This window comes from Barbus barbus (genome assembly GCF_936440315.1).
Source record: "Barbus barbus genome assembly, chromosome: 13".
Classification (NCBI taxonomy): Eukaryota; Metazoa; Chordata; class Actinopteri; order Cypriniformes; family Cyprinidae; genus Barbus; species Barbus barbus.
In genome coordinates, this window is record NC_136741.1 from 28,182,828 (window position 1) to 28,209,033 (window position 26,206).

General features: G+C 36.1%; 1 protein-coding gene across 1 annotated transcript in view; it reads right to left on the reverse strand.

Annotated features, from left to right (window-relative positions):
- The window catches only part of LOC306878833 (receptor-type tyrosine-protein phosphatase T-like), a gene marked incomplete at both ends in the record, with an annotated part of 257,633 nt that overhangs the window by 76,457 nt on the left and 154,970 nt on the right, over positions 1-26,206 (reverse strand). The window contains 4 exons of the mRNA XM_079431392.1: positions 3,022-3,054; positions 9,636-9,771; positions 14,985-15,041; positions 17,333-17,369. Coding sequence (XP_079287518.1) covers positions 3,022-3,054; positions 9,636-9,771; positions 14,985-15,041; positions 17,333-17,369 — 263 coding nt within the window. The remainder of the gene's footprint in view (positions 1-3,021; positions 3,055-9,635; positions 9,772-14,984; positions 15,042-17,332; positions 17,370-26,206) is intronic.

Sequence of the window (26,206 nt, forward strand, 5' to 3'; positions counted from 1 at the left end):
GCTGCCTATGCATATGATTACACACTGAATCATCATATACATCAATTTTCAGCAGGGCAGATCATAAGCCACTATATTTCACATAATATACTTGCACCTCCTGAGATCTCTTAGCATTGGAGCTGGAATCATTATCTGGAATCAGATAATGGCACTTATGCACTTCTGGCTTCATGTTAAAAAGCAAAACAGATCCAAAACCAGACTGAAGGTATTTAATAAAAAGGTCATGTTGTGAAAAGTCAAATCTACCTCCATCTTTTAGGGTTCTATGCAAATGAGTGATCCCAATGTTAGGAAAGTTTATTTTTAACAAGGTATTTTAACCGTTCATGTGGAACAGCAACATATCATTTCAGCGTGGATTGTTTTATGAATCTGTCACAAAGAGTCTGCAAAGATGATGTTATTGACAGATTGGGCAGAGCCAATTACATTATACTCAACAATAAGCAAGGATACCTAATTTACCTGCAAAGACATTAGCTAATAATAACAAGGAATGCTTTCAAATAATTCATATATCAACAAATATATAACAGAAAGGAAATCATTTTTAAAAAAGTATTGTTTACAAGTGATTCTTAACTATCAAAAATTAATTGTAAGGGTGGAAAAATAACTGTTTTGCAAGAAAACATGACTAAAGAACTGCATAGAGTCTCTGAAGTGGCATTCGCAGAAATGAGGAAATCTTGAGGAAATTTTTGTACATAAACTGGACATTTGAATCTTTTAGTAAAATTTTCCACTTAATAATTGGTTTTCAGGAAAAAGAAAAAGAGGGACTACATGATAAACTGACCACAAAATAAAATAAAATAATAAAATTCAATTAAATTAAGTTCATGACCCCTTTAAAGATGAACAAGTATTTCCAACAAGTCGGTGCTTCCACATCAGACAAAAATTGCTATTAAAAGGGGCTGATGTATGTCAGCTTATGGAATATTGCTATGAATATTTCAGTGTTGTTATGTTTAAGGATTTCAAAGAGACCTTTTTTAAGGGGCAGTCATGGCCTAATGGATAGAGAGTTGGAATTGTAACCTGAAGGTTGTGGGTTCAAGCCTCAGGTCCGGCAGGGATTGTAGGTGGGGGGAGTGAATAACCAACACTCTCTCCACCCTCAATACCATGACTGAGGTGAGACCCTTGATCAAGGCACCGAACCCCCAACTGCTCCCCGGGCGCCGCAGCATTGGCTGCCCACTGCTCCGGGTGTATGTTCACTACTGTGTGTACACTTGGATGGGTTAAATGCAGAGCACAAATTCCGAGTATGGGTCACCATACTTGGCCACACACCACTTCCCCTTTCCCCTTAATATTGATTTGTGGTGCTACAACAGTCTATTTAAAAGGCTGAAAAGAAAACCCACAACTTATCAATTTCTGGTATACTTCTGGTATTACTTACCATATTCCAAAGAGCTACTTTACAGCCTATACAATTCTGATATGAAAACGTACCATAAACCATGAATTGTTTACCTGTTACTGCTGCCCTATGTAATCCAAGCCAAACCATCTTAAGCACTGACATATAATTTGTTCTCAGAAATGTTGCAGTTGTGTGGATTTTGTAAGATTACAGAAAAGACCTGGCAACCTCTGCACTTTAAGCTAAATCCTCTATACAATTGGTTGTGTAGTTGTCTTGGCGTGGGAGTAATCACCCTTTGCCTTCATGAACATATTAGCTTAATGGCGTAGTGCGGCACACGAGGCAGGGTTGTGACAGTATTTAAGGGGAATAATTACCAGCTAGCCCGGATTGCAGTATAAAGTGTCATTTGAAGCCACTCTCTGAGCGAATGAAGTGCCCCTTTCACTGTAATTGTTGCACCATGGGACATATGCTAATGCTATTTATGAGAAGGTGATCTAACAGGCAACGGGATTCGCTGCAGAAATTAAACTTATTTTAATATGGTAATGTAGTGACATTGGAACCGCCCTTAAATTTCCCGGCACAAATCACTGCAGATTTCTCTAATATTTAACAGCGACAATGCACAACTACAAGCAATTAAAAACAAGAGTGAGAATGCAGAAAACAAGCACATTTAACACAGGCCACACTGATAGCATACTTTCACAATTAACACCAACAACCACTATTGTTCTGTTCCAAATCCTAGTCAACTGCCTACAGAGACAGCATTTTAAGGCATCACAGAAGCTCAACAGATGCTGCCTTCCTTGCTTTTAACCAATCCTTGATGCATCCTGTCATCGGTCCGATACATTTTTTTCAATTATCTCATTATGCATTTAGGGATTTTAGTGATAATATTCACTATTATTCATCTTGCATCGGCAGTTTCATTCATTTATTTTAATTTATTTAGTTTTTCAGCATATTAAATTCAGCATATATTAGCACACTACCATTATCATGGTGTAAACCTTCATATTCATTTTTTTTTTCATTTATATATATATTATGCATTTATATGCTAATAATAATTTAGATTTTTCTTGCAGTATCAATTTTATCGCTATTTTGGATTTATTTCTTTCACTGAGATCACATTGAAAATCATGATACGTTCAACACAATCTCAATTATTAATATACTTATATTTTTATTCAATATTGTGCTATTCTAGTCAATACTGTTATTTTTAGGCTTATTACAGTATTAGATTAAATTATCCTAAAATAAGTTATGTCTCACATTCTGTGAGCTAAAGTATGAGTTTTTATTAATTTATATTTTCTGCATATATACAGCACTCCAAATCAGTCCGTTGTTTTATACAGCAGGTGGCTAAATAGGCAGCAAGACAGCTCACTAGGTTTGGGAACAGAGCTTGTATTTAATCACTAATACAAACAAATCAAGATGATAGTTTCCGTGCATGTGCCAAAATGTGAATGACAAAAACCAACTAAAAAATACTTGAAATAAATAAAGAAAAGCATACAACATGACACAAATGGGATCAAATAAAAGAAAATGGTGTGCGAATGAGCTCAGGATGCGTACTGTGGCTAGAATTAAACATACAATACCCCACACTTAGAGTTCTCCAGGTGTGGATTTCTCTAGCGGACGTAGCCCAGAGGAGGAGAAATAAAAGACAGGGTTTGAGTCTAGAGGTTAAGTAACACCCACTCACACGCATGGGCGCGCGTGCGTGCACACACACACACACACACACACACACTAATATTACCTTTTCATACTTCACAGCATATAATACAGTATCTGAGAGCTTCCCGTGTGGTAGGCCAAACTGTGAGTGTATGTACTGCACTGCATGCAACTCAGTGAGCTTTGACTCTAGCTGAAATGGAGAAGCTTGAGTGAGCGGGTGAGTGCTGAGATGTTACACTGTCCCATGCCTCATATAGAAACGGTTCAGCACATTATACATCAGTCGACCTTAAAAATACACTATAGCCAGTATACATATGACACTGCCATGTGAGATTAGTTTTGAATGATCAAGAACATGTCTGGGTCACATTTCACCCTAAAAACATAAGAAATAAAGACCATTCAAGAACATTAAGCATTAATTTTTTTTTTAATTAAGATGACAATTAAGCACATTTTCCATCCAATTTTCATTACATTTCCATGACAGTAATGTGGAGAAAAATGTTAATATATAAATATAGATGGTCAATAGTAGTGTGCTGAATTTAATTTAAAAAGCATTGCAGTATTTAAAAATGCAATGATAATCAACTGAGAATAATGAGAATTATCTAGACGTTACGGTAATGATAATTTGAGGGAAAACGTTCTTTTTTTTCGTCATGAAATAATGTCACAATAGCAAACAATAGGCTTACTTTGATTTTAGGTTTTAATGTGACCTAGACATGTTCTTAACAGTTCTTCAGAGACAAAACCTACAACTCGAATTCCGGAAATGTTGAGACGTTTTTTTTATTTTAATTAAATGAAAAATAAAAGAATTTCAAATCACCTGAGCCAAACAAAAATTCACAATAGAACATAGTTAACATGTTAAATTTAAAAATGTTATGTAAAAAATGAGCTCATTTAAAATTTGACGCCTGCTACAGGTCTCAAAATAGTTGGGACGGGGGCATGTTTACCATGGTGTAGCATCTCATCTTCTTTTCAAAACAGAAGACGACTGGGTATCGAAGTTATGAGTTTCTGGAGTTTTGGTGTTGGAATTTGGTCCCATTCTTGCCTGAAATAGGTTTCCAGCTGCTGAAGAGTTTGTGGTCGTATTTTTCGTTAAATGATGTGCCAAATGTTCTCTATAGGTGAAAGATCTGGACTGCAAGCAGGCCAATTCAGCACCCGGACTCTTCTACTACGAAGCTATGCTGTTGTAATAGCTGCAGTATGTGGTTTTGCATTGTCCTGCTCAAGTACACAAGGCCTTCCCTGAAATAGATGTCATCTGGAGGGGAGCATATGTTGCTCTAAAACATTTATATACCTTTCAGCATTCATAGTGCCTTCCAAAACATGCAAGCTGCCCATACCGTATGCACATATGCACCCCCATACCATCAGAGATGCTGGCTTTTGAACTGAACACTGATAACACGCTGGAAGGTCTCCCTCCTCTTTAGCCTGGAGGACATGGTGTCCGTGATTTCCAACAAGAATGTCAAATTTGGTCTGACCATAGAACACTTTTCCACTTTGAAACAGTCCATTTTAAATGAGCCTTGGGCCACAGGACACGACAGCGCTTCTGAACCGTGTTCACATATGGCTTCCTTTTTGCATGATAGAGCTTTAGTTGGCATCTGCAGATGGCACGGCGGATTGTGTTTACCAACAGTGGTTTCTGGAAGTATTCCTGGGCCAATTTAGTAATGTCAATGAGAGAATCATGCCGATGAGTGATGCAGGCCCGAAGACCACGGGCATCCAACAAAGTTCTTCGGCCTTGTCCCTTACGCACAGAGATTTCTCCTGTTTCTCTGAATCTTTTGATGATGTTATGCACTGCAGATTATGGTATTTGCGAAGCCTTTGCAATTTGATGTTGAGGAACGTTGTTTTTAAAGTATTCCACAATCTTTTTACGCACACTTTCACAGATTGGAGAGCCTCTGCCCATCTTTACTTCTAAGAGACTCTGCCTCTCTTAGACATCCCTTTTATAGCTAATCATGTTACAGACCTGATGTCAATTAACTTAATTAGTTGCTAGATGTTCTCCCAGCTGAATCTTTTCAAAATGTCTTGCTTTTTCAGCCCTTTGTAGGCCCCGTGCCAACTTTTTTGAGACCTGTAGCAGGCATCAAATTTGAAATGAGCACATTTAGTGGAAAAAAGTGTAACATTTCTCCTTTTAAACATTTTTATGTTCTCTATGTTCTATTGTGAATAAAATATTGCTCATGTGATTTAAAAGTCTTTTAGTTTTCATTGTATTCAAATTTAAAAAACGTCCTAACATTTCCGGAATTCGGGTTGTACAAGTTTTAAGGCAAAATATGACCTGTTGTACATAACAGGCGGCATAGAGAAATGTGAAATAGCACATTAGACTTCATGGAGTACTATGACCACCGCATGTTCCTTTCAGATTGCGCACAGTGTGTTTAGGTATCCAAACTGAATGGCACTGGAGCCAAATCTCCTGTGGCTCAATGCAAGGCAGCGGCCACAATTCCACTTTTAAGAGATATGCGAGCCATCCATTATTAATTACAATCTATCCTAGGCTTGGTCAAAGATGCCTGAGGGGACATTTTATTACCAAGAAGTAAAACATCAATTCGCCATTAGACTCAGCCTGTCCACTCCATTCGTCCTTGTATTATTAGTTTAAAAATGAAGTCTGTTTCTCCAGCCTTAAAAAAAAAACAGGCTTTACACAAGCTCTGAGAGATCAAAAAGCATAGCTTATGAGCTTGCAAGAATTTTTGATGCCACAGAAATAATTAATGGTGACTGAAAGACACGTAAAACGCAGCAATTCATGAGACTTCATCGCCTGACTTAAGTGCTGGTGTCAGTGGCTAAAATATGAATGATCAAAAGAAGTTGATAAGCAATTTATGAAGGGATAAGCAATTTTGTCTTTTCTTGTTCGTGTGTAACCACAGTGCAGACATCTACAATCATCGCAAATTGAATGTCTGAGTGCTCTAATGCTTAAAATTTACAATTCTAGTGCCCTAGACTAGAGTCTGTTCCAAACCCTATTGAGCTGCTTCCCTAAACAGCAGAATATTTACTCAAAATTCAACACAATATACTTGAAAACAGAAAATGTGCTCTACCTGTATGTACTGATATGGTTGAGTTTTTAAACCAAAAATTGGACATGGATAGTATTGTTTGTGGTAGTCACGAAATAAACAAATATCCAGTAACAGGATTGTGTGCCATTTAGGCTTAAACTGAGAATGCCTTTAAAATTCTAATTTATCTTCTAAATTTGAATTAAGATGGATAACAGGATGCACAGTTTGAATACCAAAAATTGAAAATCGATTTTAAATACAATAAATATTATTAATTAAATTATTTATGTTATTTATTATATTTAAAAAAGCAGTACTTTAAATTAGCAGCAATTTTAACCAGTCTTTTTTATTGAAATAAAATAAGCATTATTTATTTATTAAATTATTTTTATTATTTAAATAAATTGTTATTTAAACTGCAATTTTTAACCACAAAAGCAAGGTTTGTCAAGACAAATTTTGAATGTTGTTTTGACAAAATCTTTTTTTTTTTTTTTTATGTTGTAGTTTGAAGGTTTATGGGTCTTAAAGAGAAAACAACAGATAAAATGATAACAACAAAACAATGACCAATTCAATTCAAATTCACATTCATGCGCTGACAATTAAAATCTAATTTTGCAATACTGCATTATATACTAGTCTTTCACGGAAAGGTAAAACTACTTTTAAAAGGTACTAAAAATATTTCATCCAATATGTGCATGCAATATGTATTTTTGTATTTCTTAGAGTTTGGAGTTTCTAACTCAGCAACATGTAAACAAACTCTAACTGACTGTCTTAAAAGGCAGCCGCCTATATAGATAGCAGACAGAAACAGCTCACTAAGGTTGGAAACACAATGCTACAGTACGGTGGTGTCTAAATGCATGAAATTATAGCTGTAAAGTTTTAAAACCAACCGCAGTCTGAGTTATTTGTGTGAATCCAGACTTGAGGAACTCTTGTATTTGCATATAACTTCTGCCGCTATGACTCCCACACATCAGAAAAATGACAAAAAAGCACAAGCTATTATTGTAATATTCAAGCCTCAAGTTTCTGCCTTATGAATAGCAGAAGTGCCCTTCCTCCATCGACTGTGGAAGACGAACACCTACTAAGGACATTCAAGGCTAACCTTTTGATTCCTGACCTTTTAATAGCGAGATCTATCATTAAGTTTCAATTCACGCTGCTCCAGACAGTGATGCATTAACAATGGTGCTGTCAAGCTCTCCTTTACAATTCATGGTAATTAAAGCCTATTGATTTAGCTGGCGGTTTTAACCACTATTGTATTTCTGACTGTGGCTTATATGGGCAATGTGCCGTTCACTCTAAGGTCCCGGTTATCACCTTGCCCTTCTGAACAATCAAACAGGTTAAAAAAACTAATGAATAAAAAGCTCCTAGCTTTAGGTTCACATGCATAAAGACGTGGTCAAATTAATCAGCTATTTGAAAAAAGCAGCATGAGTGCGAACCCTAACTATGCCATAAAGAACAGCAATAGTGCTTCACAGTGGGGTTCGAGTGTGATGTATAGGCTATTCATTGTTGTCCTTCTAATGTTACACAAATGTACAAATTGTTAAATGATTTTTTCTCATCAGTTATTCAAGAAGTAATCCATGTTTTTAGAAGTTAAAATTAGAGCTGGGCAACGATTAAACGCGATTAATCGCATCCAAAATAAAAGTTTTTGTGTACATAATATATATGTGTGTGCACTGTGTATATTTATTATGTATATATAAATACACACACACATGCATGTATATATATATATATTAAAATTATCGTTGTATATTAAATATTTATATATAATATAAATTAAATTAATATAAATAAATGTAAATATTTTCTCAATATATACTGGATGTGTGTGTCTTTATATATACATAATACATATACACAGTACACACACATATTATCTACACAAAAACGTTTATTTTGGATGCGATTAATCGTTGCCCAACTCTAGTTAAAATACTTTTTCTTGTCGTAGTTTAATATGCAGAGATTGATGAAAAAAAAGAATGCAGCAGACTGTCCCATTCTGACATACTTTGCTAGGACTTACAGCATCAGTATATACACTTAAATTGGCTCTTTGGAATGCAGAAAGTGTGCTTAACTACAATGTGCATCTGGATACGTGCCTAGTTATAATGCTCTTCTCCATAATTTGATGAATTACTGTTGTCCTGACCACTAGAAAATCTAAATAAACATTTTACAATAAAATTCTGTGGTCAATAAATGCACAACGTTAAGTGTGTCTGGCAAATAGTCTCAATGTTTGTGCATACAGTAGAATTCACTTACATTTTTAAAAACAAATGTATTAGTAAATATCTAAAGCTAATATAATGTCAATATATTATAAATAATTAAATTGAATAATGCAAAATGAAGCATATTCAGAAGCACATGTACTGAAAATTAGCTGAAATACTTTTAAAACAGAAAACGTTTATTATTAAATATCTTTTTAATATATTTTAAGACAAGACTGCAGATAGATTTTATAACTGAAACAAGGGAACTTACACAAGTACAGAAATTATGGCTGAAACATAGTTCTGCCACGGATAGGATTTTTTCAACCCCATCCCTTCTACCTCAAACTCTAGTTTTGGCTTCAGTTGAAAGAGTTCAAGCCTTAAATAGCAGGTGAGACAAACACCCCTGTAATTCATGCCTAGACTAAATAAACTGTTACAGACAGACACTAGAGGAAATATCTATGAGGAGCGAGAGCAGGGTGTGCGAGTGTAGGTGTGCGGCAGGGACGGCAGAGACACTATGGGAAGAAGTGGGCTCTTGTAAGGCACAATGACATGAGGAAGTGTGTTGAGGGGTGGGCGGTAAAGTTGGTGAGAGGAAGTGATGTAATGAAAGAAAGCCAGTGTGCATGTTTCACCAGGAGACACAAAAGCTGATTATGTCAAAAGCAATGCTAACTAACACCCTCAAAATCCTCTGAAAAGAAAAGTGCCTCAGCTACTATACATTCAAATATGAGCAACTGCATATATATATATATATAAATGCTTTTATTCATTGTATTATTGAGCTAAAAGTGTGTGTGTGTGTGTGTGTGTGTGTGCACCTGGTATTCATCACGTCCTGGGGACCAAATGTCCCCACAAGGATAGTAATACCAGTAAATCTTAATCTTGTGGGGACATTTTTTGGTCCCCATGAGGAAACAAGCTTATAAATCATACAGCATAAAGTTTTTTGAAAATCTAAAAATGCAGCATGTTTCCTGTGAGGGCTAAGTTTAGGTGTAGGGTTGGTGTAGGGCAATAGCACATACAGATTGTACAGTATAAAAACCATTACGCCTATGGGATGTCCCCATAAAACATGGAAACCCAACATGTGTGTGTGTGTGTGTGTGTGTGTGTGTGTGTGTGTGTTTATGTAAGCAGTACCTGCGTTTGAAGGTGAGGAGAACGCCTAGGAGAATGATGACAAACATGAGGATTCCCGCAATGACGCCTGCCATCTTTACAGTGCTGTCCACCTGTTTTTCAGGCTCTATGTCATTGGAATTCTGGGTAGAAGCACCTTTAAAGCAACAAGTACATCACAAAGAAGAGAAAGGGCATTTAACTAAGACAGGAACTGTAGAGAAAGGCTCTACGGTAACACATAAAACAAACAAAGAGAAGAATCAAATGAAAACACAAACAGAAAGTACATACAAGCACATCTCACGTTCTCACGTTCTCACACTTTCATATAATACATACAACCAGTCCAAAGACAGAAAACGAAAGACACGCGCATTCAAAATCAAATTAATTAAATGCATTTAAATTCAGACAAATCAAACACACAAGTGAAATTGATCATTACTGTGTGGCGGGTTTATGGCAAAGGGGAATCGTTTATTGAATGGTATTAATTAACAGGCAACAGACAAAAAAAAAGGAGCTTTTCAAATACTGGATCACTGTGGTGAAATGAAACACTTTAGGGCCTTTGGATTCTGGGTTAGAGAATGCAAAAAAACAAAAGACAATTCAACGCAAGGAATGCAGGCATGAAATATGGATACAAGTAAAAAAAGAGGATGAAGGCAGAGATTCATGCAGATGTATGTGTGTGCATATGTTTGTTGCATACTTGCATGCACGGCATCTTGCGGGACGTTTTGTTGACAATATATTGTTATTGTAATATCTGTATAAAATCTGTACGACCATGCATGACTTTTAGAAAATGCTGTTCCGATTAGCGTGGCTCCACACCGAACAGCTCATCTACCTTCATCAGGCATGTAATTCTACTGTGAAATTGCCATTATTTCTATGAAAGAACGTCATCTGTTTGTTGTTGTCATATTTCACTGTTGAAAAGATCATAATCATCATTGCATTTTATTTTCAAAGCCTGAACTAAATGAAATATATTCCACCATATAATAATCTACATCAATCCTAATGATATGATATGAAGACGAAAGGTTGCATAGACTTAAATATACATGTTATAGCCTAAATAAATAGTTGCGTAATATATACAGATACACAAACCTGCATGCAAGCATGTAATCCCTGTGTTGAGTGATTAAACTATTATGTTGTTATATTTACCTCTGCTTCGCCTTTAAGAGAATGTTTTAACCTGCCAGTGTGACATCTTTAACAATCTGTTGCACATTAACGCATTTATCTCTTTATGTGGGAGGTTTGCTTTCATGTAAGCTCAATAATTTTATTTATTTATTTCCCTCAAACCGTACAATTCTTTTAAGCATGAGCAAACATTCGACATTAAACGTACAGACATTTCTGGAACTGTATATTGAAGAGCTAAACCTTCAGAGTAAAAACAAGTTTTGTACTTGTTTTTCAGTACAAAAAATGTGTGTAAATAACATATACACACACAAGAAAGTTAGTTTTTAAAACTCATTCAAGATTCAGTAACTGAAAAAAGTGTTACTATTTAATGCAGTTTTGCTTATCAAGGTGCTCTAAGGACGTTCAAATATGAACATGATAAAAAATACTACGTATATGCGCTGACAGTGATTTCCAATCACATCAGCGATCAGAAGTCATTCATTTCCAATGGGTTTGCAATCTAAAGTGACATAAGCAAACCCTAAAAGACATCTGAGACTGGACTTTGAAAACATTCACAACTTTGAAAAGAATACTGAGCCAATCTCTGCTAACCTTGCTAGTCTTTGGAGTGTTTTCCAGCCAAACACATTTTGGCTCCATCTACAGCTGTCAGAACGTGAAGGGAGTGCTATGGATGGTCTATGTGGATGGACTGCGTGTTCTTCTTTGACTCTATCAACGTAGTAACTGAACTCCATGTCCTCCAGCCTGCTCTGATCTGATTGGGTTCAACAGTTCATGATTCACACACACAAACCCACTCACACTCACACACACCATGATGAGGTACTTTCAGTCTATTTTCTGATATCATCCTCCAAGACAGCACTATCTTCACGACAATACAACAATATTAATCTTGACCAACCAATTGACTCATTTTACTGACCCTTTAGAACAGAAAGTCACTTCTCTTAGAGCTCTATATGGCAGCATATACACCTAAGAATTGCCCAGATGATGTTTTAGTATGCACATTTAAAATGTACTGGTACAAAAATGACCAGTTTAAATCTGTGTCCAATAAAATGCTCTCATTAAAGAAAATGTCTCCCTTTTGACCAGCAATAGCAAGCAGTAAATCATGGTTTTGATGATGTGTTTTAAAGACTATTTGATGCATTCACAAATAAAGGTTCTTTACTGGCTTCTACGGTTCAACGAAGAACCATTAAAATTAATAATTGATTCCTCAGATTATAGAAATGCAAGAAAATCATGGTTCTTTAAAGAACTATTCACTGAAAGGTTCTTTGAAGAACCAAAAATGGTGCTTTTATGGCATCACTATGAAAACACACTTTTTGAATTTCATTTTTTAGATCTTTAAAGGTGGAAAATGATTCTTTAGATTTTTTAAAAATGTTCTTCACACTAAGGGAAAAAAAAATATTCTTTTAATGTTCATTGAAAGGTTCTTTGGAACAAAAATGCTTCAAGCTACAGCTTTAAACAATGATTTTACAACAGTTAATTTCATACGTACCACCCACAACCTAATAAAATGGTTAGAAAGTGATTCTAAGTGCTTGTGTCTGTATAATTTTGACAATAATATTGGTTCTAATGACTCTTAATGATATGAATCATAAGGATCTTAGCAATCATAGGTCAGCGATCCTTTAAGGGCTGTTTTTTATTTACCATAAAATGTTAAGTATAATACCTATAACTATAAGTAATAATACAGAAAAACCATCTACCCTTGATTACAGAAGCACTGTACATTTCCCTTCACCCACAAGCCCTGCTTGTATGCCCAATAAAATATGCGAGTATGCAAATCCTTTTATTCTGAGGGGGTAAAATTAAGTATCAACGAGGAATTATTATAACAGCCCATTATATTAAAATTTAATCCCTTCCATATACGGGGCGGGGGGCGTTGGAGTGGGTGAGTTTTGCCATTTTAATTGCTGGCATTTTCGATACTCTGTGTGGTTCTGTTAGCGTGTGAAACGGTACTTTTGTATAACTTTATTTAAAGCAGGTCTGTAGGTTGAGGGATTACGCAAAGGTTTATGGGGGTGAATATCGCTCCTGACATCTCTATTGCCATTGTTCTGCATCTGACAGGATTACGGATGCGTCATTGGATCCATCTAACAGGATTATAATCTCAGATGGACTGGGATTAAGCCAGGCACCCATATAAACAACCCATGATGCTAATATCTCAAAAAAGCGTCCCCCTTCAGCAAATACAGAGAGGTTAATGGGTGGATTTTAAATACATTTAGTTCAAAATCCTTTTGTTTCTAATTCACAAGTGTATTTGGGTTTATATTTAAGCATTGTTGGTCTTGAGCATTTTGTTAAATTCCAGATGGGAGTATTGAGAAACAAAGGTATTTGTGTAAACTGACAATTGATTATGAGCTCAAAAGTGTACATACATAATGCATGATTGTCTTTTGTTTGTTTCTTTTGCTTGTTATTGGAACTGTTGGGATAATTCTGCAAACACATCTAGGTTTTGCTTTTTATTGCATAGTGAATATTACTGGTCCGAAAAATTGTCACACCAAAAAGCCACACCAAAACTATCTGAATTTCATTGCATAGAATTAAAATATCACTAAATATCAGTCCAAGTTACATCTGCAATTAAATAATGTTATTTATTAATGCAATTTGTAGTTAAGTACTGATCAAATGTCCAATGTTTCGCATTTATGCTCTTTCTTTACAATAAACCCACCGTTAATATGCTAATTAGTACAATGACATTCATTGCATATTCAAGTTTCAAGTGTCGAATTACTTTTTGGGGCCACTGTAGACTCAGCTCTTAAAATATAATTATGATCCTTATAACTGCACGTCAAAATATGTATTTAAAACTTAAAATGACGAAAGCTTTAATCTGCTTTATTCAGACGATTAGGCATTGGAACGGTTCACTAGCTGGCTAAAAGTCGGCTATCTCCTGTGCAATGCAGATATCCAGCAATTTGTAATTTCAGTCAGGGCAATTGAACATATTGTATATGACTGTAGAGTGAAATTGAAAGCAAAGAAACGTGGACCTTACTGCACTGGAATTAAAGAGCTGGCACCTGTGCGTACATGTGTGTGTGTATATGTATTAGAGCTTGATATCTGATTTAAACAGCAAAATCCTTCAATATAATTAATATTAGGAATAAATTAAGAATAATATGAACATACAATAAACAAATATATCAATTAAGTACTATATTCTTCCACACACATTGTATATGTGCACAGGAACACATATCTAGAATAGTGAACACACACAAGCATACACATGCTGGCAAACACACTCACATGCGTGCGCACACACACACACACACACACCGGTTAGGTTGGCAGGGTCAGAGTGTATGACTGGGGTCATGTTAGGTGAAGTGGTCACTTGCACATGTAAGGGGGTGAAGTGTTGTAGGTCAGGCAACATTACTTTATGCTCACATTTTGCTCAGAAACTTATTAAGCTCTACTGTAAAATATATTTTGCATATCCAAACCTTAATTAAGTAATAGTCTGAGTGGAATGAAAATGAATTAATTTACTCCAGAACATAAGAGTAATAGCAGGGCTGGGTTATAGAGCTTAAGTAAAAATACAAATAAATAAATAATATAAAATGTATACATAAAATTTAAATGTATATATATTTTTTTTAAATACATAAAGTACATAAGGATTTTTTCCCTAATTAACAGCAGATCATTAAAAGCAAGATTATGTAATTTCCAAGCAGGCAATTTTCTTTAAAAGAGGATCATTTATATTAATTATGGATTCAGTTTTTCAGAGCATAACAAGGGCATGAGCAAAACTATCAAAGAGAGGGGATATCTGTTGCTTTTAAACATGAAATATTAATAATAATACGATCATTTAAGACATGTGGGTGGCACTGTACATTTTCAGGGTCCCACATTACAATAGTGTCAATGGAGTCAATGAGAACCAGCTAGACTTTTTAGTGAACCAGACATGCAAAAAATGCATTAAGATGCAGATGGAGAGAAGCAGAATAAAGGAACAAGATTTAAAAATTTAAAAAAAGAATAAATAAAAACAAAAAAGTAGAGAAGGAAACAACAGCAGAAGAAATGTAGATGGGTGGAAAGAACAAAGAAGAAAGAAAAGTTTGACTATGGTATAATATTCACCTTCACTGGGAATGACAAGTATGTAGGGCGTGGTATTTTGTCCCCTACCTATTACCACTAACACAAGGTTTTACGTTCCAGGCCGGCATGCATGAGAGAAAAGAAGGAAAGAAAAAATAGTCTAAAGAATTATGCTTTCAACTCAATCATCTGAGCTTCCTTCGAGCGAGTAACATTTGGCTGGAAAGGAAACTGAAATGTGTAGGATACAACAGGTAGGCTATTTCACATGGGAAAATTAATATTACTCCAAAATCATCTAGTGGAACTGACAGAGTAAGCATACGAATGAAGAAAATTTTATAAATATATATTTTTCATATGAATGCAAATATTTTACAAGTTGAGGCCTTGTGTGGCTTTGAAAAATTGCTCTATTCTGAGTCTCCAATTGTATGAAAACTGAAAAAATAAAAAAAAAATAAAACGGGGGAATGCACTAAGACTGAATTGCGTCTGCTTTGGTTTACATGCATTTGCACTGTTTTATCAACCAATTTAATAAAGGAATTATGCGAATTAGGTAACTGTGCTAATCACACTACACAATTTGTGCTGAATTCAAAATCGCATGTAACAATTTCCCAGCTTGCATGCAGGTTCAGAGTGCTAGGATGTGGAGAATGCATTTTGGCATACTTAACTTGTATAATAAAGTTCTACCACTGCAATCCAAACACTGGAAAAGGAACAGTTCACCCAAAAATGAAAACTTGCTGAAAACGTACGCACATTCAGACCATTTTAGATGCAGGTTCATAAGGAGAGATTTGGAGAAATTTCCATCAATTAATATCTTGTGAGGTGAAAAGCTGCATGTTTGTAAAAAAAAAATAATAATAATTAATTGATGGATTGGAGTGGTGTGGATTACTTGTGGATTATTGTGATGTTTTTATCAGATGTTTGGACTCTTATTCTGACGGCACCCATTCACTGCAGAGGATCCATTGTTGAGCAAGTGATGTAATGCTACATTTCACCACATTTGTTTCAACAAACAAAAACTCGTCTATATCATCTAACTCATCTATATCTTAGATGGTGTGTAAATTTTCATTTTTGGATGAACTTTTCCTTGAATCAGTTATTTACGATACAGAAACTGCACTTGATCACTAGAAAATCTAGGCAAACATAACTTAATGGTATTTCAGCACATGAGCTGGGTTTTATGAACAAGGCATGACCTTAAATCAGTCTAATGCACATAGAAGAGAGACGTGTTTGGATTTAAACGATGCAGCGTAGCACTATATCATTCTCATTAAACTAGTTTGCAATACCATGTGCAAAAAAAAAAAAAAAAAACACAAACGTTTAGTGAATTCACCCCGTAATCTAAAGCTATTAAAAACACCAACATTAAAAAGGCAAGGAAAGGCTGAGACTCTCAAATGTCTGTATCCAAGGCATCACAAAGTGTAAAGCATGTCTTTCTAAAGCAGAAACACAAAAGTAATTGGTTTTTACAATCATAATAAGAACCCAACTCAGGACGGATCTATCTGGGATAGGAAAGGAAAACAGGCCATGACCAAAAGAAAAGAAAAAGAAAGCCTGACATGGAGCAAAATAAAATGAGTTCAGCAAAACAAACAACTAGGTGTGTGCAGAAGCAAGCTTATTGAATAAGATGGAGAAAAAGACAAAAGGAATGAAAGAAAACTGGAAAAGAATGAATGGGGAAGAAAAAAAAAGAAAGATGAGTCTGTAGCGTTGCACGGCTATAGTATCTCTTTATCTGTGATGTCCATTAAATAATAGAAAGTCTCTTATGATTGCTCTGTTCCTGGAAGTGATTATATAAAAGGGTCTTTTTACGGAGAGAAGGGGAAATGAAATGGAGCAAAAGAAACTGAACAGAATTGTTGGCCAGAGGCAGATAATCATGCAGGTAAAATAAAATGGGATTTCAGATTTTTCAATGAAACCAGGAGCACTAATCTCAGTCTGATGCAACTGAGCTTTGTCTGAATGTACAACTTAAATGAAAAGGCTTCGTCCTTTTTTTTTCTTTTTTGTACCTCATTATGCTTAGTAATGGGTTCCACTATAAAATCAAAGGTCTATTAAGAATACAGAGGAAATAACATTTCTAATATTACATCTGCTTAATTCCCTACCAAAACATTAATTCATTGAATTTGATTGAGTGTTTTGGGCTACAGGGACTTCAATTAGACAAAACTATCCAAATATCAACCCAGCCAAAGAACATTTCCAAAGCAAGTTTCATCTGAACATTCAAAAGGAACAAGCAAATAAATAAATGAATAAATCAATTGTAAGTAATAATAAAATGTTTCATTCATACAAGCTAAAAATAAGTGAAACAATTCTCATACCTTTGGTAGCTAGTCGCACACAGTTGATTTTGGTTTCCTGGAAGAGGAGAGGAAAGTTTGTGTTTTAATTAAACGTCAAAACGACACTGGATTGAGGAACATTGTTTTTGTCAAGCTACAGTGATCTTAGTAATTGCAACACAATGAAGTGCGGGTTATTTTCATCATGAGGTGCATGACATTAAGAAACAGTTAATTATATAACAACATTTCTAATGATAGTGAAGGATTCAAAACAGAGAGAGGCCAACATTATAGTTCAGTTTTCCCACGCATGTAAAGTCATGACAGCCAAGTTAAGTAAAGCCATTTAAGGACATACAATAATCATAACACATACAACATGATTTGATCCTTAAAAAATACTTCTGATGGTATTACCCAGTGAAACCATAAACCGTTCATTTAGACAACAAAACAGTATTCTATTCTATGCTATTCAAAAGTGTATATGGCTGCCTTTAGAATGCCAGTTATGATGATAAAAATTTCACTTGCATCCTCCGAATGACACGTGTGGCATGACAGGTGTTAATTAGTCGGCAGTTTGGGTGTGAAGTCTGCGTGAAAGTTTAGAGCTCTGAGACAGGAAGACAGATGCTACCATGTGTTTCTGTGAGCATGTTTACAACAGCCACTTGTTTTGATTAGATCTGCTGTCCTTCTGCAGCTCATCTCAGCAGGTAAGTAAACATTAATCCTACAAATCGCAGGGCCTTGAAAGGTTTTGCTAATAGCAATATTTCAGAAAGTTATATTGTATATCAGCTGTATTATACATCTGAATAACTGAATAATCAATAACTGTCTGGTTCAGCTCTGCTACCAAATCTGACCTCAGAAGACTACAGAGGGTAGTCCGGACTGCTGAGTGAATCATTGGTACAACCCTCCCCACTCTCCAAGAACTGTACTTATCCAGAGTGAGCAAAAGGGCTGGTGAAATCACTCTGGACCCCTCACATACAGCACGCTCCCTCTTTAAACTGTTGCCGTCTGGTCGACGCTACAGAGCTCTGAGCACCAGAACGACCAGACACAGGAACAGTTTCTTCCCTCAGGCAATCCATCTCATGAACACTTGAACTCTAAACAATAAACATGAAACACACAACACTATCATACTTTTTAATTTTTATTTTACACACATACTTATTACATTTAAAATTTGCACCTAACATACCTGTACATACTGAATTGTCTATTTTGTATATTGTGTATATACATTATTTTATTTTTATTTTCTGTGGAGCTACTGCCACTAAACCAAATTCCTCGTATGTGCAAACATACCCGGCAATAAAGCTCATTCTGATTCTGATTCTGAAAAAGTGCCAGAATACATGGTGTAATCTCAGCGTTGCCACACGAGGCTCTATTGATAGTTTTCAGTCACGTGACCGGCTCGAAGACTTGGAGGGCAAAACATCCATAGAACTGCTGTACAAGCGTGTCAATTTTTAATCTGTTTCCCAGCCGCAAATATTTAGATCACCTCTCAAAAGAATAAACAAAGCTAATTCTGAACAAAATGCAAGTTTTGCCCATTTGCAATCCATATTAAGCACCCGCGGCAATATTTCAATCATAAACAGTGCGACAAAACGTTGTAAAAACACTTAAAAGTGCCTTAATATATTTAAAACAGTAATATTAAAAGATCAAATTCAGTAATTACCACATTAACGATGCATAGTTTACACAGGCAAGCAGATGAGGCTGGGAATATGAACGAAATCTGCTTAACGGTTCAGTGTTTTCCTTCTAATGGTTTTCTATGGGAAGCCATTTAATGCGAAACTTGGCACATTGCGTTTATATTCTGGCTTCATCTTCTTGCCTGTACAAAACATACATCATCAATAAGGTGACCAATGAATCTCGCCTTTTAATATCTGCGTTTTACTACATTACTACTTGATGCAATCTGCGTAAAAATAGCTGGCGGTCAGTGGAGCAAAGCGTCGTTCCTATAAGCATAAATGATTTTCTTCTGTGCTCATTTTTTTTCTCATTTACGGAAACTACTGTCATGGAAAAGCAACTGTTTGACAAGAATCTTACTAAGAAAGATAAACTGATAATAACATCACAGCAATGCAAGAATGAGCATTAACGAGATGATTTTATGGGTCATATGCATTAATTACAGCACATGGACTTTCAATGGAGGGACAGAAAGCAATCAGGTTTCTTCAAAATTTGTATCTTAATTTGTGTTTTGAACATTAACCAAAGTCTTATGGATTTAAAACGACATGAGAAAACGATAACTAAATTTTCATTTTTGGGTGGACTATCCCTTTAAATTGCACTTGCAACACCTGTGTATGTGCACATTCTCAGAGTGTGCTTCTACCCTAATAAGTGCACTACAGGTTGCATTAGATAAAATCATCTGCTGAATGACAGCCTACTACTAAATAAACTCTACAAATGTTCTCAAACACACAGTTCTCAAAATTCACAGCTAATTTTTTTCCCCTTTATTTTACCACCATTTAACATCACTTTGCTGTATGCTGCATAAATCATTCAAATTAATCTGCCAACTGATTCTTTACAAGTTCAGAATGTTGCTACCAGAGGCGTCAACACAGACTAAAAAATTGTTTGTTACCATGGTAAATACTTTTTTTTTTGCCATTTTTGTTTTATTAGATGTCGTTATAAGAGTAATGCATTGGAATAAAACGCATTGTGCTTTGGAATAAATGCATTGATGATATAGCCAGTATGCATTTGCAAAAATGTTGCCTTGCAGTTGTTACGGTATTCTGGTTAGTTGCTAGGTGGTTATGCACTGGCCCATGTCAAAAGACTCAAGCATGGACAATATTGTTTTCTGACCCCCAATATATAGCCCCGGAACCTCACTCAATGTCAATTCAAAGTCTATGGGATGTATCGTCTGCCAGGTGAAAATCATAAGTCTGATTGCTTAGAAATGTAAAAGCACACCTCTCCTCAACAAGACACTGGGACAGTTTAGGGGTTTTATTAAATGACTGACCCTAACAACAGTAATGAAGCTCGGCTTAGCAAGCACCACTAATAAATCAATCAGAAAATGTATTTCAAAGAGGCAATACAGGCAGTCTCTCTCCTAGCATTTATATTATAACTCAATATGGCTTTATCAGTGGTACTCTTCAGAAATATTAAAAATCCCCTTGGCAACACTTCATTGCACATATCAATTTGGCTCACAGCAATCAAAACCCATATGAGTTGCATCCAATGCTGATGAATGCAAACACAACAATGCCCTCGACTCACACTGTTGACACTGAGAAATTAACCGTCAATGCAGTGGAAAAGGGCAGCCACTAACATGTGACCTCGCTGTCAGTGACGGTTTGTCCCATCTGATTGTGGCATTGAAGCAGGGGGTGGACTGACACAGCGAGGCGGAGAGGGGTCCATATGTGAGTGGACCATCTGTCTGTCACAGACTGCTATCGGACATGCAGGGTCAAACACTGCGGACCACTGTAAAAGTGGGTGAAAATAATATTGTTCGAGTTTTATGAAGACTTTTGATGCAGATGAATGAAGGGAGGCAAATATACAAGCTACAAAAACAGGGAGGGAAGTCAAAAAGAGGCTATTAACGAAAAATTACCAGTTTTAACTGGGCATGGTGGTATTTGAGAACATGGTGTTCTAGAAGTACCTTACAGTATCAAGTAAATACCATGAAATATGAATAGGGTACTTATTCTGTACCACCATAGTAAGAGCTCACCTCCAAAATACTATGGCGGGCAGTAAAAAAAACTGGCAGGACCATGGTACATTTTGTAAATTTTTTGTAGGTGAATAAGGTGAGAAGACTAAAACCAACTAAACTAAATGCTAATGGTAAATGAATTTTAGTACCATGATACATATCAAAATCCATTAACACTATTAACTATTTGCTTATTATTCCATGGTCTGTGTGAATACTGGATTCTGATTGGCTGACAGGTATGCAGTTAAACCGTTTAATGCACACTACCGTTCCAAGTCAGTTTAATCACCGTTCCATATTAATGCGGTGCTTTAATTGATGCACACAAACCCACACATTCATAGAGGGAGGGAGAGAGAGAGTCGTAGATTGCAGATCACACGTAAACTTGATGTCAACGCTTCCTTGGGATTTTTATTAATAAAATAACCAAGATACTAGATCGCTACATTATATTCCTCAGCAACAAGGTGTAAAATCACCTTTTTTGAAGAAGACTAATTATTTGTTCGCAGAGAGCGATGCGCAGACGCAGCATGCAGGTAACGCACACGCAACTGTCATCTCTCTTTCGATCGATAATTAATTGAAATAAATGCTATAATTCATTCAAATAAATGTGATCTTACCGCACTATTTCATCTCTGTGTCTGATTTGAAGCAGGCAGAATTGCTAGAGCTAACGTGCCGTAACTGACGGAAATAACTTTCATTTTTACCCATTCGGTCAAATTTTACAAATTTTAACTTGTCTATAACTTGGCAAATGACCATGGAATAAGTGGGAAAATCAACAGCTTGCCGTGCATTAAAGGATTTTAAATGCACCTCACGGAGGCAACCGCATGCATATTATTAGCATATTGGCTGTTTATTAATACTTCTAAAGCACATATTAATGCAATGCCTTATTCTGCATTGCTACATTCTTAATCCATTAACCCTAACTAAAACCAAAATATAACTACTACAACAACTACCTTACTTAATATCAATAAGCAGCAGATCAGGAGTTTACTGAGGGAAAAGTCTTAGTTAATAGTAAATATGTTTTCCTTAATCTAAGTGTTACCCAAAATTCTGATTCACCATGGTACGGCTCCAGTACTGTTTATAAGAGAAAAGGGTGAGAGGAAGGAGCTCAGGGCCAGTACTCCATTTCTGAGTGCAGTCGGAGCGTTGGGACTTGGGGAATGGAATAATAGGAGGGGGTCTCGGCTGATGGGAAACATCCCTACAGGAAGTGACAGCTGAGCTATACTGTCTGCCCCTCCAGTCAAATAATTCACTGACAGACTGTCAAAGGCTTTTTACGATGTAATGACGGAGAGAAGAAGACTGAAAAAGATGGAGAAAAAGGTAGGAAAAAGAACAAGTCTTTACAGCTCAGGGTAAAAATGAGAAAAGAGTCTTCATCTAAACATTTAACTTAAAGGATTAGTTCACTTACAGAATAAAAAATTCCTGAAAATTTATTTACCCCTATGTCATCCAAAATGTTCATGTCTTTCTTTATTCGGTTGAAAAGAAATTAAGGTTTTTGAGGAAAACAATCCAGGATTTTTCTCCATATAGTGGACTTCCATGGTGGCCAATGGGTTGAAGATCCACATTGCAGTTTCAATGCAGCTTCAAAGGGTTCTACATGATCCCAGCTGAGAAATAAGGGTCTTATCTTGCAAAACGATTGGCCATTTTCTAAAGAAAATTACAATTTAAATACTTTTTAACCACAAATGCTTGTCTAGCAATAATGTTTTCCTCAAAACCTTAATTTCTTTTCGACTGAAGAAAGAAAGACATGAACATCTTGGATGACATACAACGTGTCCTAACTACAAGCAACACGATGACACATAATAAAAGGTATCTTGTCCATTTTAATCAGAGTTTTTGTCCTAACTAGCCATGGCGGCAACACACAAAATTTCTATTTTAGAAATGGTTTCTATTTCCGTGACGTTGCAGCTGGACCAACAACATAAAAACTATATGACAGTAGATAATCTCAGGTGATTATGTGCTTTATTCAAAGTTAAATGTGTCTAATATGAGTTTAAATATCATTTTGTGTGACCTTATAGCCATACTGAAAGCAACAATATATAGGCTACTTTACCTTAGATCTTGAAAATAAATTAAAGCAAACATATAAACTTAGTTAAACACAGTTTAACTCACTGCGAACCAACAAGCGTATTCCGAAACAAAGATGGTATCAGTCACTCAGTATGTAAATTTATAGGGCTGCACTCGACTAAGGATTTTTCTGGTCGACTAGTAGTCATTCATTTTAAGCATTAGTCGACTAATCGCACGTTCATCAATAAACCATTTAAATCATTATAATGAGCCTTTAATTGCCTACATAGCCTATCAAGCACACGTATAAAGCTTGCTACAGCGCACCGGCAAAAGTAATGATTATGAATGTTTCAGGGAAAAACAGTAAGGAGGCTGCACTAACATTTTACATTCACTGATAAACAAGTGCTTTCTTTGCTTCGGCTGAAGTCAAGAGATGAAGTCGGTGACACTGACTCATCATCTCCGAAGTAGTGATGCGCCTGTATACATGTTTCATGTATACAATTTATATAATTTCATACTGATTACATAATCTGAGAATATTTGTTTTCCATTTGAACTGGTTCATGTGAAAGTAGACATTTCACTTTTGGACTGCGCAGCTGTGGATTGCAATTTACTAAGCTTGAGTGACAAGTTTTCATTGATGTGTTTAAAAAGAACACGGGACTCTTATGACAAATGCCTAATGGTTAGCCAGAGAAGTTAAAGAATATGGATTTCATGTCACCGTTCAGCTTTTTGCCATGCCTGCTAGAGTTAATCCATATGACAGCAGATTTACAGTCAATACAGTTTCTAGTTGGTCACTCACTCAATTCTGAAGCATGTTATGGATTAGTTAGCCATTACAGCAGTTATCTTGACACATGCAGCAAATTTTGCTGATGACAACAGCTGCTGCAACCTAGGAAAACATATCTAACTATTAACTAGGTCAGTTTGTGTGAACACATTGATTTTTGCAAAGTTTGGGCCTCTAGAATGAACAAATAACCACATATACGCTACAGACATAATCCATGATGAAACTTCTATTTAGTAAATGTATTTATTTGTCATAATCAGCTTTTGCATGTCACACAAACAGGCTGATCAAAAACATTATTTCCTAGGAGACGAACAAAAGCATGAAAGTGTTCAAAAAAAGTTCACCTAGTTTCTGCAGCGTTTTAAACAGATTGTGAAATGGATGCTTATAATTACGAATTATGAACGCAGGTTTGAATGATTACAACAACCTCCCGAGGCAATCATCTACACATTAGGGGCTCAGGAGGAAAAACGCTCCATTGAGAAGGAATAAAAGAAATGTGCGGTACAAAATGACAAAAGAAAAGTGGCATCAGCCAGTTGTCTGACGGTATTTGAGACAGCGTTGCTACTATTTCAGGAGACGTTGCTTTCGAGAGTAACACCTCCAGTCTGGTGAAGCATTAACAGGAGGTTTAGGCAAAAGAAACTAAAAAACAAAATAAAAAACTATGACACAAGCTGCTTTTGCTGTCTATAGTGTTTTCATTCATACAGAGCACTCTGTTTTTCATGAAGAACAAAGGAAAGCATGACAGCTGACTGCAGCGTTAGGTGTAAATGAAGAAAGAAACGGCAAGAGATTCTCAAAAAATGTGTGAAAGAAGTGCGAGACGCTTCAAAAACACTTTATCTCACGCCGTGAGATAAATGTTTTGTCTCCAACCAAGAGTATCAATGCTATCAGACGCTGATGAACTGTACAACAGGAAGAGGGTAATACACAAATTAACCCGTGATTAAGGCTATTCCCATTTCATTTATGCAATTAGGAAGTAATTAATCATATCCATGAATATATGAATACTGCTTTAAGTATTTCATTGCACTGACCAAATGAAAACTGTGCATTCAGTGTTTGAACACATCAAGGCACACACATTGGGTAGTTCATCAAGAATTTAGTTTCAAATGTATATACATTTGGATTGGGTCCAAAGGTAAAAGACAGGTAGTAAAAAAAGCTACTATTAAAAAAAAATTCTAAACTAAAAATAATAAAATAAAATGAAATAAAATGATGATTATTATTATGATGAGCATCTTGTGCTTCAGTGGAATAAAGGAAAATCTGACCTTTTCTGACAATTTAGTGCACATTCTAAAATATTTCTTCTTTATTTATGTGACCTAAAATTTAACACTGGACCGGGGGGGGGCATTTTTACTCACTTTGTTTGCTTGGTTATTTTTTTTAATCAAGTTGTCCAGTAATAGCTGCCACACTCCAACAAGCCGTGATTTCACCTTTGACAGGTCGCGACTTTTAAATGCAAGCTGTTTCCCTCTAGAGCGTTTGTTTCTTATTAGAGCTACACATCCGTGGAAACAAAGTGACACAAACTTGTCCTTTTACCTGCCACACACCGAAGACAGGACATGCTTTGTGGGTTCCATTTTGTTAAAAGCTGCATGTGTCTGTTTCAATTTCTGTCTAGTGTGGGTTCAGCCACTTAAACGAGTGAGTGCCTCTTCACAACTCTGTATCCGTCTTTCAGAACAAAAGACGCCTGCAGCGGCAATTACTTGCTCTTTTAGCCCGAGCGTCTGTGGTCCTGTTCACAAACACACCGGAGGGACAAAAGCGAGCGGAGGAATCCTAATTTAGCTTAGAACAGTTTGAAACCACTATTTCCCTGACCGTCCCATGCTCTTTCGCCATCTCTGGCAAGACTGACGTGATAAAGTCTATCAGAAGTGACCTGGTGCTATTAGCAGTGCCAGGAGAAAGTCTGTGGGCAGAGGCGTTCTGAGATGCCATCGTTCATGGACTGCTGCTACACGGCGAGATCAGGAAACAGCAGTATTTCGGTCTCTACAGGTGATGTGTGCAATGTCAACCGAAGATGGGCTCTTTTCAGGGGAATAAACCTATGATTGGCTTAAGCAGGGATAAGAAAAAGTATTTTAACACCCCCACAATTATACACTTCATTTGAAAAGGCCTTTGAAAGTCATGCTGGCATTTGGACTCCATGGAAAGTGATAATGATGACTAGCAAATTGAATGTGGACTA